Here is a 13,749-nt window from a genome sequence, read left to right on the forward strand (position 1 = left end):
GCTTCAAGCATGTGCATCCCCTAGATGATGCACACCCATTGGGTGTGTATATACATGCTCTCCTCCCCACTCCCATTCTGCCTGACACCCAATGAATGTTATTACTATATGTGCACTTAAGGGTTGAGCAGTTAATACAATTTGGTGGTGAATACATGTGGTGCTTGTTTTTCCATTCGTGCGATACTTCACTTAGTAGAATGGGCTCCAGCTCTACCCAGGATAATACAAGAGGTGCTAGATCACCACTGTTTTTTGTGGCTGAGTAGAACTCCATGGTATACATATAATACACATTTTAATATTCCACTCATGTATTGATGGACACTGGGTTGATTCCACATCTTTGCAATTGTGAATTGTGCTGCTATAAACATTTGAGTGCAGATGTCTTTTTTATAGAATGTCTTTTTTTCCTTTGGATAGATGCCAGTAATGGAATTACTGGATCAAATGGTAGTTCTACTTACAGCTCTTTGAGGTATCTCCATGTTACTTTCCACAGGGGTCATACTAGTTTACAGTCCCACCAGCAGGGTATGAGTGTTCCTATCTCTCCGCATCCACGCCAACATTTATTATATTGGGAATTTTTTATAAAGACCATTCTCACTGTCATTAAGTGATATCTCATTGTGGTTTTCATTTGCATTTCACTGATGATTAGAGAGGTTGAGCATTTTTTCATATATTTCTTGGCCATTAGTCTATCTTCGTTAGAAAAGTTTCTGTTCCTGTCCTTTGCCCCCTTTTTGATAGGGTTGTTTGATTTTTTTCTTGCTGATTTTCCTGAGTTCTATATAGATTCTAGTTATCAGCCCTTTATCAGATGTGTAGCATGCGAATGTTTTCTCCCATTCAATAGGCTGTCTGTTTTCTGTCATGATAGTTTCCTCAGCTGTGCAGAAGCTTTTTCATTTGATCAGGTCCCATTTATTTATTTTTGTTGTTGCTGTGATTACCTTTGGGATCTTGTTCATAAATTCTTTGCCTAGGCCAATGTCTATAAGAGTTTTTCCAATATTTTCTTCTAGAATTCTTGGAGTTTCACACCTTAGGTTTAAGTGTGTTTTACACCGTGAGTTGATTTTTGTGAGAGGTGAAGGGTGTGGATCCTGTTTCAGTCTCCTACATGTGGCTATCCAATTTTCCCAGCACCATTTATTGAATAAGGATTCTTTTCCCCGATGTATGTTTTTGTCTGCTTTGTCAAAGATTAGATGGCTATAGGAGGATGGTTTTATACCTAGATTCTGAGTTCTGTTCCATTGGTCTATGTCTCTGTTCTTGTGCCAGTACCATGCTGTTTTATACCAAGCTATAGCCTTGTAGTATAGCTTGAAGTCTGGTAAATGGATGTCTCCAAATTTCTTCTTTTTGCTTAAGGTTTCAGCAAAGTCTTAGCTTACAAAATCAATGTACAGAAATCAGTAGAATTCCTATATGCCAACAATTGTCAACCTGAGAAGCAAATCAAAGACTCAATACCCTTCACAACAGCAACAAAGAAAATAAAATACCTAGGTATATATTTAACTAAGGAACTTCTTTATTTGATAAAGAACATCTACAAAAAACCCTATAGCTTTAACATATTCAATGGTGAGAAACTAGAAACTTTTGTGCTAAAATCAGGAAAAAGGCAAGGATGTCCCCCTCTCACTAATACTTTTCAACATCACACTAGAAGTTCTAGCTAATACAGTAAGACAAGAAAAGGAAATAAAATATATACAAAATGACAAGTAAGAAACAAATCTGTCTTTGTTCACACATGGCATGATTGTCTATATGGAAAATCTAAGAGAATCACCAAAACAAAAAAAAAATACCTAGAACTAATAAAAAATTATAGCAAGGTTTAAAGATAAAAGGTTAACATATAAAAGTCAATCATGTTTCCCTATACTGGTAATGAATAAATGAATTTGAAACTTAACACATAAGTCCATTTATATTAGCACCCCCAAAATGAAATATTTAGGTACAAATCTAACAAACTATGTACAGGATCTACGTGAAGAAAACCATGAAGTTCTAATGAAAGAAATTAAAGAACTAAATAAATGGAAAAATACTCCATGTTCATACATAGGAAGACTTAATATTGTCAGGATGTCAGTTTTTTCTAAATTGATCTATAGATTTACTTCAATCCCAATCAAAATTCCAACTTACTTTATGGATACTGTAAAATTTGTTCTAAAGTTTATATAGAAAAACCAATGACCCAGAATAGCCAATACAATATTGAAGAAGGACAAAGTCAAAAGATTGACACCACTCTATTTCAATAATTCCTATAAATCTACAATAATTAAGACAGTGTGTGGTATTGGCATAAATATAGACAAATAGATCAATGGAACAGACTAGACAGCCCAGAGTAGAACCATATAAACATAGTCAGTGATCTTTGATAAAAGACCAAAGGCAATACAGTGAAGAAAAGATAGTCTTTTTAATAAATGAAACAATTAGATATCCACATGCAAAAAAATGAATCTAATTACAGACCTTATAGTCTTCACAAAAATTAACTCAAAATTAGCTGAGATCAGTGGCTCACAACTGTAGTCCAAGCTCTTTTGGAGGCTGGGGCAGGAGGATAGCTGTAGGCCAGGAATTTGAGGCCAGGCTGTGCAACATAGAGAGACCATGTCTACCAAATTTGTTTTTAAAAATTAGCTGGGTGTGGCAGCACATGCCTGTAGTTCTAGCTCCTCTGGAAGCTGAAGCAAGAGCATGGCTTGAGCCCAGGAGTTGGAGGTTGCAATGAGCTATGGTTGCACCACTGCACTCCAGCCTGGGAGACAAAATGAGACCTTGTCTAAAAAAAAATTAACTCACAATGGATTATAGACCTAAATGTTAAATTCAAAACCATAAAGCTCCCAAAAGATAACATAGGATAAAACCTAGAAAACCTTGGGTATGACAATGACTTTTTAGATACATCAAAGAAAAAAATTGACAAACTGAACTTCAATAAAACTTATGCTCTGTGAAAAACACTTTTGAGATAATGAGAAGATAATCCACAGGCTGAAAAATAATATTTGGAAACACATATCTGATAAAATAGTATTATCCAAGATATACAAATAACTCTTAAAACTCAACAATAACAAAACCAACAACCCAATCAAAAAATAGGCAAAAAGCCTGAATGTATAACTCAACAAAGAAAATAAACACATAGCAAATAAGCATATTAAAAGATACTCAACATCGTATGTCTTCAAGAAAAAAACAAAAATGAAATATCACTGTACACCCTTCGTTAAATATATTCCTAGGTATTTTGTTTTCTTTGTTGCTATTGTGAAGGATATTGAGACTTTGATTTGGTTCTCAGTTTGACTTTTGTTGGAATATATTTAACTAAAGAGGTGAAAGACCTCTACAGGGAGAACCATGAAACACTGAGGAAGGAAATAGCAGAGGATGTAAACAGCTGGAAAACCATGCCATGCTCAGTTTTGTTGTGAACCTAAAACTGCTCTAAAAAATACATATTTTAAAACTGTGTCTTTAAGCAACACTTATATGGCCATTTATGTTCACCATTTTCCGTAAGGCAACAGGAACTCCATGCTCTGCTTGGGCAAACAACTCTCATCTTCTGGACCAGACCTGGAGCATTGCACAGGCCTAAATTCCCATGTGCGTATATAGTTTGTACAGTTCATACTTGTCCATGAAGATTTAGTGGCTTAGTAGATGAAAATGTCATGACCAGCAGGATTACCACAAATTTACTGTTTTCCATCTTCTGCTTCCCAATCAGAAAGTAATCATCAATTTTACAACTATTCGATGTAAATATGCCCTCTGGTATCTCTCACATTCTTCACATAAGATATATTTATTGATTTTTCTTAAATTCCTACATAAACCAAATATAATACATAAAAGGAAATCTGACATTTATCTAGTTCCTATATTTTTGTTTAGAAAAATGAGGTCTAAGAAAGTAAGTGACATGTTCAAGGTCACATAGAGATTTAAAGGTAGGAATGGAAACAAAATATGACTCCCAGGTCAGGATCTCTTTAAATGATGATCTCACAATATGGAAATTGATATGCACACAGCATTCTAATTTATATTAATAGATCCCAAGGAAATTACTAGTAATAATAACATAGAAATACAAACAAGATGATTTGTTCGGTTTAGGTTTGTCTCACATGAGACTTTATATCAAATTTGAATATTTTTAGAAGATATTTAATGCAAGTGAAGGCAATAGGGTGCCAATCAGACTTTTTTCATTAAAAGGTCTACCATGTTATCTTTTAAGACTATTTCCGTCCATAATCACTTTTAGAGAGCCCTATATTGGCTGATTTTTCTCATGAATACACCCAGTGTTGTCCATTGACTAAAAACAGTATCTGCTCAAAAATTATATATTTTCAACCAATTTTCTTCTGAGCACTAAATTTTCTGGTTTTAAAATGAACAACATAATGACAAAGCTTTTATAGACTACCATACCTATTGGTTTCATTAAATTACCAACATGAACTGTAAACACTATTAAGTAATTAAAAAAAGCTACCTTTTGAATTATCTTTGCAATATGTAGGGCTGTTTCTCAGACAAAGATGTGAGAGGTCTATTTTCCCCTTGTTGAAAATATGATGACGATAGATGTCATTTTCATATGGAAAATTATTCTTCTGATAATCATGAAATGCATAACTTCCATGTATACGGACAAGCAAAAGAATAAAGTTGAAAGAAATGATACAAAAAGAAGAAAATAAAGAAGTCTCAGTTTATTAAAACAAAAAATAGTAAAACTTTAATGGAATAGGGTAGTTTACATTAATTTAATATTTATTTTAACCTTACTGTGAACATATTCTAAACTATAAGCAACTAAATAGTATAATGAATATAAAAGGAATAGGCAACCAAACCAAATTCATTTTAACTGCAAAATTTCAATTGAAAGTTTCTTTTTTAAAACATCCTGAAATAAGTTTGATTTCTTACTTTCTTCTAAAAATGGAGTGTTATCTTTCAAACTCATTAAAATCTTATGAAATCAAGGTTTTACTACTATATAAATGTATTTGCTCAATGACTTAAAAAGCAGCATGTGGTATTTAGGTTTCAATTTTTAATAATGATTACTATCTATAAGCATAGTTACAATTAAGTAGCATTATGAATTGAATAATATATTTAATAATACTTGATATTTATGTAAGTGCTACAAAAGACCACCATAAATATCATGGATTATATTTAATCAAAAAGGTGCTCTTGTGTCACTCCTCCTCCCCAGGAGAGAGATAAAGTTAATGTAGTAAACTATGGGCATCTCCAAACAACACTGTAAAACTACTGCCAAACCATGATCAGTAACTTCCTCTACCTTCTCTAACACCGTACATAGGGGTCAAAGCAAAGACATGTGATAAGATACATAAAAGAATCAAATTAGAGAACAGAAATGTCATTCATTTCCTTGGAGATACAGAAGTGAATATAAACGTCTTATCTGCTGAACAAAAAGTTGTCTCCTGCAAAAACCCTGCTTCCAAAAGCACATTTGCTGCTAGATATCTGTTTTTTTTGTATCTAAACATGGGGCTTTTTCAGCCCAAGGGCATCACTTAGGCCCATAGCTGTTGCAAAATGCTGATAGGAGCCTAAGTTGATCTGAACAAAGAATTGGTGTAGGGGACACTTAATAGGAACTTCATTCCACTGTTTACTCAAGTTAATACTTTGTAGTCAGGCACCTGAAATCCTAACGTTTTAACAGCAAAAAGGACTTGAGTAATTTTTAACATTACTAACAGATACAGTTAGATGTTATTTTTCACTTGGAAATGACAAAATTCTACAAAATAATTACAAAGTGAACCATTATACTTCATTTATTTTTTTTTAATCGCACATTAAAAAATCTACCTAGGAAACAGTCTGTAGTACAAGAGCTCTTTTAGTTTCTCAATCCAATTATTTATAAAACTTGTTATTTAGGGTTCATAGAAAACTAAAGTAAAAAGAATCCAGAGTATCTTTGGAGAAAAGCAGAAAGCTTATATGAAACATATCAGACTTGGTCAAACATTTTAAATAATAACAATTCCTAAATTCAGTACAGTCTATTAAATAATCCAAATATTAGGTAAGAGTACAAACATATCAGATAGATAATTTTCTAATTGTTAAATATTAAATATTAGCAACATTGCACTCAAATTTAAATATGGCTTAAGTAAAATATACTCTTAACATTAAAGTCACATGTTTTTGACACAATGAGTTTCTCATTTAAAAAGAGTTGATTTTTTTAATATTTTTTTTAGTAATCATACAAAGTAAAAGATCTTACCTTTGTTGAGTGTCTTCATCAGCTAATTCAACTTTGTAAGGCACAGTGTTTCCCAGTTCTTCAAATTCCTCTTCATATGTCTTATTAAATGTATGTTATATAAATTTAATATTTATATAAATGTTATGTATATATATAAATGTTATATATATATAAATGTTACATAAATTGTATAATATTAGTATATTCTATAAATGTATTATACATTAACCAAGTAATTTATGGGTGATAGAGTACTTTCTTCCTACAAATGATGTCATGAGAGCTCTATTATATTTTACAACATGTGAGTTCCGGGAAAACTAAACAAAATCAGCTGATATTTGCTGAAGGTATTTGATGTGTCAGTCACTTTATCACTATTATCACATCTGGAACCAACAATAGTAACTTGTATTTAACAAGGTAAGTACTAACTGCCAAGTAGATTGGTGACTAAGGAGTTTTTAGTTCTCTGAGTGGCACATCATAAGCTTACTCCTCTGTGTATCAACAATTTAACAAATAGCACACACACACACACACACACACACACACACACACGTGTGGGTGTGTGTATTTGTGCAATATCTCAAATTTATCCAGAAGGGAAATAAAAGTGTTGCTAGGCAAAAGAAAAAAAAGCAGAAGCTATCAACCTATCAATCTAAAGAAGAAAGAAGTATTTATAGAGATACTTTGTCTATTCAATTTTTTTTCTGTGACAGCCACAGTAAGAGGTATACCTAGGACAAATAGTGCATTCAGCTATGAGATGGCTAAGAAGTCAGAAGTGCACTGAGTCTGTCATTCTCTAAACCTTCAGGCTGGAGCTTCAGCTCTGACTGGCTCTGGCCCTAGCTGATTGCATTTGGTGTCTTCTAGAGGTTTGTGTTCAAGTTATCATTATACTAAACCTCTTAAATATTAAATACTATTTCTTCCTTTAAACAGAAAGTAATATTAAATGACATTCAAGAAACTAAGTTGTGGCTGGGCATGGTGGCTCCCGCCTGTAATCCTAGCACTCTGGGAGGCTGAGGCGGGAGGATCGCTAGAGGTCAGGAGTTTGAGACCAGCCTGAGCAAGAGCGAGACCCTGTCTCTACTAAAAAATAGACAGAAATTAACTGGACAACTAAAAATATATAGAAAAAATTAGCCGGGCATGGTGGCACATGCCTGTAGTCCCAGCTACTCGGGAGGCTGAGGCAATAGGATTGCTTGAGCCCAAAAGTTTGATGTTGCTGTGAGCTAGGCTGACTCCATGGCACTCTAGCCCTGGGCAACAGAGTGAGACTCTGTCTCAAAAAAAAAAAAAAGAAAGAAAGAAAGAAAAGAAACTAAGTTTTCACTTAAGTTTTATCAAATAGACATTATGTAATCAAAGGGACTGATATTGCTAAAAACCTGATAACATAAAGAACTAAACTAACAAAACACCAAATTACATTGCCATAAGTTAAAGTAGTGAGATGCCTTCTCATCTCCCATACTTCATGCTTAAAAAAAAAAGAAAAAATGACAATACCAGTTCAGCTCACAAACTTACTCTCTATAAAAAAATAATACTATTTTTTACTCTTATCAGCATATTTAAATTCACTGGTAAATTTCCTACTAAACTATATTCAGCTATGAAAGAAATCCTGTAGAAAATAATATGTAGATGTAACTGTTATGGATTTCCTGTTTGTTAAGGTATATGAATGGTCAATATGCACTCACATCATCCAGTTCGACAATCTTTAGAGATGGTTCAGGTCTCTCTATGTTTAATTCTTCAACTGGCAAGAAAGGATCTGGATGTTGTACTTTGATCTCTCCAACTAGGAAATAAGATTTAAAAATATTATCATCAAAGAATATTTCTACTTGACAATTTCCTTTCTTTAAATAATATAACCAACAATAAAAGGATGGTGTTCTGTGCATCTACACAAAGGTAAATACTGTCAATTTTCCTAGGTCAAATGACGTAGGAATACACATTTTCTTAGCATTCAATTTTTAAATGACACTATTAATATTTAAATTAAGGCAGAGTAAATCTAGAGAATGGGAAGAAGTGAGTGTGCATGATTTTTGATCTGGAGATAAAGAATTACATAGTGCGAATGAGAATGACATATTAAAGAAAAGAAAAGCAGATGCTCCTTAATGCTTGGTGTATATAATTTGAAAAAATAAATTTTAAAAATATCTAATCAAGTCTGAACTAACCATCACTATCTTCATCATTTTCATTTTGAGAACACTGTGCCTCACTAGTGGTTTTACATGGATGTGTAAATGTATCCGGTAACATGTTAAGAAGTTGCTCTTGTGGAGTTCTACAAAATAAGAAAGAAGCAATTAAAAGACTAAAATACATTATATGAAACTTTCCTAGACTAGATATTGATTTATTTATCAAATGAGTATACAAAATTAATGATGAAACCATAATTTTACCTTTAATTCAAAGAAGCTAAGTGTAATTGTATAACAGAATCTTAATGTACTAAAAAACTTTGTAAATCAACTTGACATCACACATTTTAAAATTGCATATCCTACTGCTTTTCGTTTGAGATGAAAATCAAAGTTATGATAGAAGTCAGTGTTCTCTCAGAAGCCACATGGAGTCCATAAAGCATACCATTCTATTTAAAAAGCTAATTTATGAATGTGAGTTTTATCTCACAGTCCTGGCATTTTGTCAATGAGTTCCAAGGGAACCTGAGGGCATTTGTCTAAACTTTCACCGCACCAGCAGGGTGATAAAATAGGTTCCTACGATATGAATGTGAGGTGTTCTGGCTGTGCCATCTATTACCTAATTAACAATGAGGATTGATGCAGCCCATTTCATATGGAAGGCACTGAAGCCCAGCAATTCTCAAAGGTTGAGAGTATATACTTGGTTCCAGAGGATATTCCCAGATTACTGGGGAGAGAGGTCACTGTTTAGCCGAGGATATAAGCAGCTGCACAGTCCTTCTAGACCATGCAAGCTCATGAGGTTCCCGTGTGAAAGGCAGAGCCTTCTTGATGCTATTTGTAGTTAACACTAATACAAAATTTAAAATGTACCAGGCTCTGTTCCTGCTAATTTGGGCATATTAAATTTTAATAGGTATTAAATAGGCACTAATATTATCTTAATTTTATAGTTAATGGAATTTAAACACAAGGCAGAAAAGCAAATTGTTCAGTCAATCAGGTGTTGAATGCAGAAGAGGAATTTGAATTCAAGCAGTCTACTTCCCCAAGCCCAGATTCTTAACCATGTTCTTACTTTGTATTGCCTTTTCTGCAACTTGCAAATGCTCTAAAAATTTGATAATCTTCTAGTAGTCTATGGTTATGCCCATTTTCCCAATATATGTAATATATATATCAGAAGACTATAAAATATTTATGTATTATTCAACTTTGTATCTTAACAAATTTGATGAGCATGACATCTTATATCCATAATTTAATGAAATTATAGATAAAAATATTCAAGAATATATGGTCAAAGATAAACTGGTATCAGGCCAGGAGAAACCTCTTTTCAGTCTGACATGGGTCTACTAAATTAAATTTCATCATACACATATAAATATACTTTTATTCAGATACTCCTCCTTTACAAAGTGAAAAATTGTCTAATTTTATGGGTAAAGGCCCTGAACCAAAGACTTATAGAATAGAGATAATGAAGTATTAGAGCTTATATGGCCTTATAAATTGTTTATTTTAAGCTCAACATTTTATAAATGAGAAAACTTGGGCCAAGAATATTTGAGTGATTTGCCCTTGAACAAACAACTAGTTAGTCAGGGAACTAAGTTTGGCTTCTGGTTATTGGAACCCTGGCATCAATGTGTGTGTGTATGTTTTTCTTTCTTTCTTTCTTTCCTTACTACGTGGTAAACATATAGCACATTTTGTTAATCCACTCATGAATTGATGGGCACTTAGGTTGATTCCACATCTTTGCAGTTGTGAATTGTGCAGCAATAAACATTTGAGTGCAGGTGTCTTTTTGATAAAAAGACTTCTTTTCCTTTGGGTAGATAGCCAGTAGTGATAATTTATGAAAAAGACCTCAGTGGCAATTGCAACAGCAACAAAAATAAATAAATGGGACTTGATTAAATTAAAAAGCTTCTGCACAGGTAAGGAAATAATCAACAGAGCAAATAGACAACCTACAGAATGGGAGAAAATATTCACAATCTACACATCTGATAAAGGGCTATATCCAGGATCTACAAAGAACTCAAACAAACAGCAAGAAAAAAACAATCAATGTTTTTTAAAAAACATCTTAGCACATGAATAAAAGATGAAATATCTTTTAGAGTAGTATTAACCTCACCATATTTTCCCTTTTTAAAATTTAGTAAATATATCTTGAGCATTGACCAATTCAGTTGGGTAAATGTGTAATGAGTGGTTCTAAATCTGTTCTGTAAATCAGCATTAGATTATTTGCATCAGAATGGCCAGGCAAGATTTTTTTTTAAATGCTGAGTCTCATACCCACTTTCAGTAGTATAATATAACCTGAGCTTTTGTACCCCCATGAAGAGCTGAAATAAAAAAAAAAAAAACATGCTTCTGATTATCAGCTAGAATTGAGGATTATGTGCAATTAAATGATTGGTAGAATTGGAGTCAGAATACCAGCTAATTGCTAACATCTGCCCTTAAAATACTCAATCCAAATCTTCTGTATTGTTTCATGAAGATTTTCTAGATTTAAAAGATGCACTAGAGATGTTGCTATTAAGATCTATCAATATTATCATGTTGTCACAAATGGAAGATTTCCTTCTTTTATGGCTGAAAAAGATTACATCATACACACACACATATAATATTTTTATTCATATATTGATGAACACTTAGGTTGTTCCATCATGTGAAGGACGTTATGCTAAGTGTACTAAGCCAGACACAAAAAGAAAAATACTGTACGATCTCACTGACATGTAAAACCTAAAAAAGTTGATCTCAAAAACAGAGTATAATGGTGGTTTCCAGGGGATAGGAGTTGGAGGAAATAGGAAAATGTTGGTCAAAGGGCGCAAAAGTTTCAGTTATGCAGTATGAATAACTTCCAGAGATCTAATCTATTAATACAACATAATGACTATAGCTAGTAGATCTTAAGTGTTCTCACCACACACACACAAAAAATAATAACCATGTGAGGTGATGCATATGTTAATTATCTTGATTGTGGTAATTATTGCACAATGTCTATGTATATCAAAACATCACATTGTATACCTTAAATATATACAACTTTTATTTGTCAATTATACTTAAATAAATATGAGGGAATAGAGATCTATTAACACATATGGGCTGCAGGTAAAATCCAAATCAGAAAAGAAATTTTAAAAATGCTCATTTTGCAGGTGCTAAAATTGACTGTGCAGCCCCCAATCATGTCTCAACCAATCAGAGTCCTTATGACTGGAGAAGCTAGTCAGATTATATATTCACTGCTATACAGTATTGAAAATGTATCTGTCTTTGGTAAAGACCAGCACCAGCCTATAATTCTTGTACTATTGGATATCACCCTCATGATGGGGTTCCTGGATGGTATCCTAGTGGAACTGCAAGACTGTTCTCTTTCTCACCTAAAAGATGTCATTACAACAGAAAAGAGTTTGCCTTCAAAAATCTGGATATGGTCATTCTTGTGGGCTCCATGCCAAGAAGGGAAGGCATGGAGAGGAAAGATTTACTGAAAGCAAATGTGAAAATCTTCAAATGCTAGGGTGCAGCCTCAGAGAAATATGCCAAGAAGTTATTATTGTGGGTAACCCAGCCAATACCAACTGCCCAACTGCCTCCAAGTCAGTTCCATCCATCCCCAAGGAGAACTTCAGTTGCTTGAGTAGTCTGGATCACAACTGAGCTAAAGTTGAAATTGCTCTTAAACTTGGTATGACTGCTAATAATGTAAAGAATGCCACTATCTGAGGAAACCATTCCTCAAATCAGTATACAGATGTCAACCTTGTCAAGGTGAAACTGCAGGGAAAGGAAGTTGTTGTTTATGAAGCTCTCAAAGATGACAGCTGGCTCATGGGAGAATTCATCACAACTATGCAGCAATGTGGTACTGCTGTCATCAAGTCTCAAAATCTATCCAGTGCGATGTCTGCTGCAAAAGCCATCTCTGACCATGTCGGTGACATCTGCCTTGGAACACCAAAAGGAGAGTTTATGGCCACAGGCATTACCTCTGATGGCAATCTCTATGATATTCTCAATGATCTGCTCTACTCATTCCCTGTTGTAATCAAGAATAAGGCCCAGCATGCTGGTTCACGCCTGTAATCCTAACATTCAGGGAGTTCAAGGTGGGAGGATTTCTTGAGCTTAGGAGTTTGAGACTAGCCTGAGCAAGAGCAAGACCCCATCTCTACTAAAAATAGAAAAATTAGCTGGGCGTCATGGCACATGCCTGTAGTCCCAGCTACACGGGAGGCTGAAGCAGGAGGATCACTTGAGCCCAGGAGTCTGAGGTTGCATGGAGCTATGATGACACTACGGCACTCAATCCAGGACTACAGAGCAAGACTCTGTCTTAAAAAAAAAAAAAAGACCTGGAAATTTGTTGAAGGTTTTGTTAATGATTTCTCACATAAGAAGATTGATCTTAAAGCTGCAGAATCTAAATGTTGTCTTTGACTCTAGTACCTAATAATAATAATAATATATTTAAATTACTCATGGAAAACAACACATTTTAAAGATTGTGTGATTCTTGGTACAGTTTTGTGAGTAACAGTTTATCATCATGCTGTTAGTGATGCATTCTAAATAAATGTATATTCAAATGAAAAAAGTAACCATTGCAATCTATCACATAGTAATATTAGTAATTCTGGAATTACTTTATGTATGTATTAGGTTTAAATAATTAATTAATAAATATAGATAATGAAAGCCATATTTCTCACTGTAGGTGGAAGAAATTTCAAACAAGGAAAAGGAAAATGCTAAATAAACCATATAATATTGGTTTGGAGTCAGAAGTATCTGTGTGAACTCATGTTACCTCAATAGATAGCTAGATAGATACGTACAGAAATAAATTTAGAAGTGTGTGTACTGAGTTAGTGTGTGTATATGTGTGTATGTATTTCCTAGCTCTGTCCTCTGAGAAGGCCTGCAATCTGTGACACCTGAATAGCAATGAGCACACATACAGTCCAGGTTTTGTTTTCTGAACATCATTCTCCAATAAAAGGAATCAATGCTCTTTGGAGAAATGGATTTCTGGGCTGAAGCAGGAAAAATACATCTTGAATACCAGAAGAATAAAGAGATGTTCAAAGCAAACTAACCAAAAACAAAAAAAGATGAGGACATGTCAAAACGATGGAGGAGTCAACCTGAGAGCGCCTCCAA

The 13,749-nt window shown here is 33.8% G+C and overlaps 1 protein-coding gene and 1 pseudogene across 3 annotated transcripts in view; one reads left to right on the forward strand and one right to left on the reverse strand.

Annotated features, from left to right (window-relative positions):
• Nucleotides 1–13,749, reverse strand: part of ZBBX (zinc finger B-box domain containing) — a 101,105-nt gene that overhangs the window by 29,985 nt on the left and 57,371 nt on the right. For all 3 annotated transcript variants that reach the window (XM_045539587.1, XM_045539588.1, XM_045539586.1), the window contains 4 exons: nt 8,563–8,672; nt 8,068–8,168; nt 6,362–6,441; nt 4,568–4,710 (listed from right to left, as the gene is read on the reverse strand). In XM_045539587.1, coding sequence (XP_045395543.1) covers nt 4,568–4,710; nt 6,362–6,441; nt 8,068–8,168; nt 8,563–8,672 — 434 coding nt within the window. The remainder of the gene's footprint in view (nt 1–4,567; nt 4,711–6,361; nt 6,442–8,067; nt 8,169–8,562; nt 8,673–13,749) is intronic.
• Nucleotides 11,769–13,026, forward strand: LOC123643222 (annotated as a pseudogene).

The sequence above is a fragment of the Lemur catta genome, chromosome 1 (genome assembly GCF_020740605.2).
Source record: "Lemur catta isolate mLemCat1 chromosome 1, mLemCat1.pri, whole genome shotgun sequence".
NCBI classification, from domain to species: domain Eukaryota; kingdom Metazoa; phylum Chordata; class Mammalia; order Primates; family Lemuridae; genus Lemur; species Lemur catta.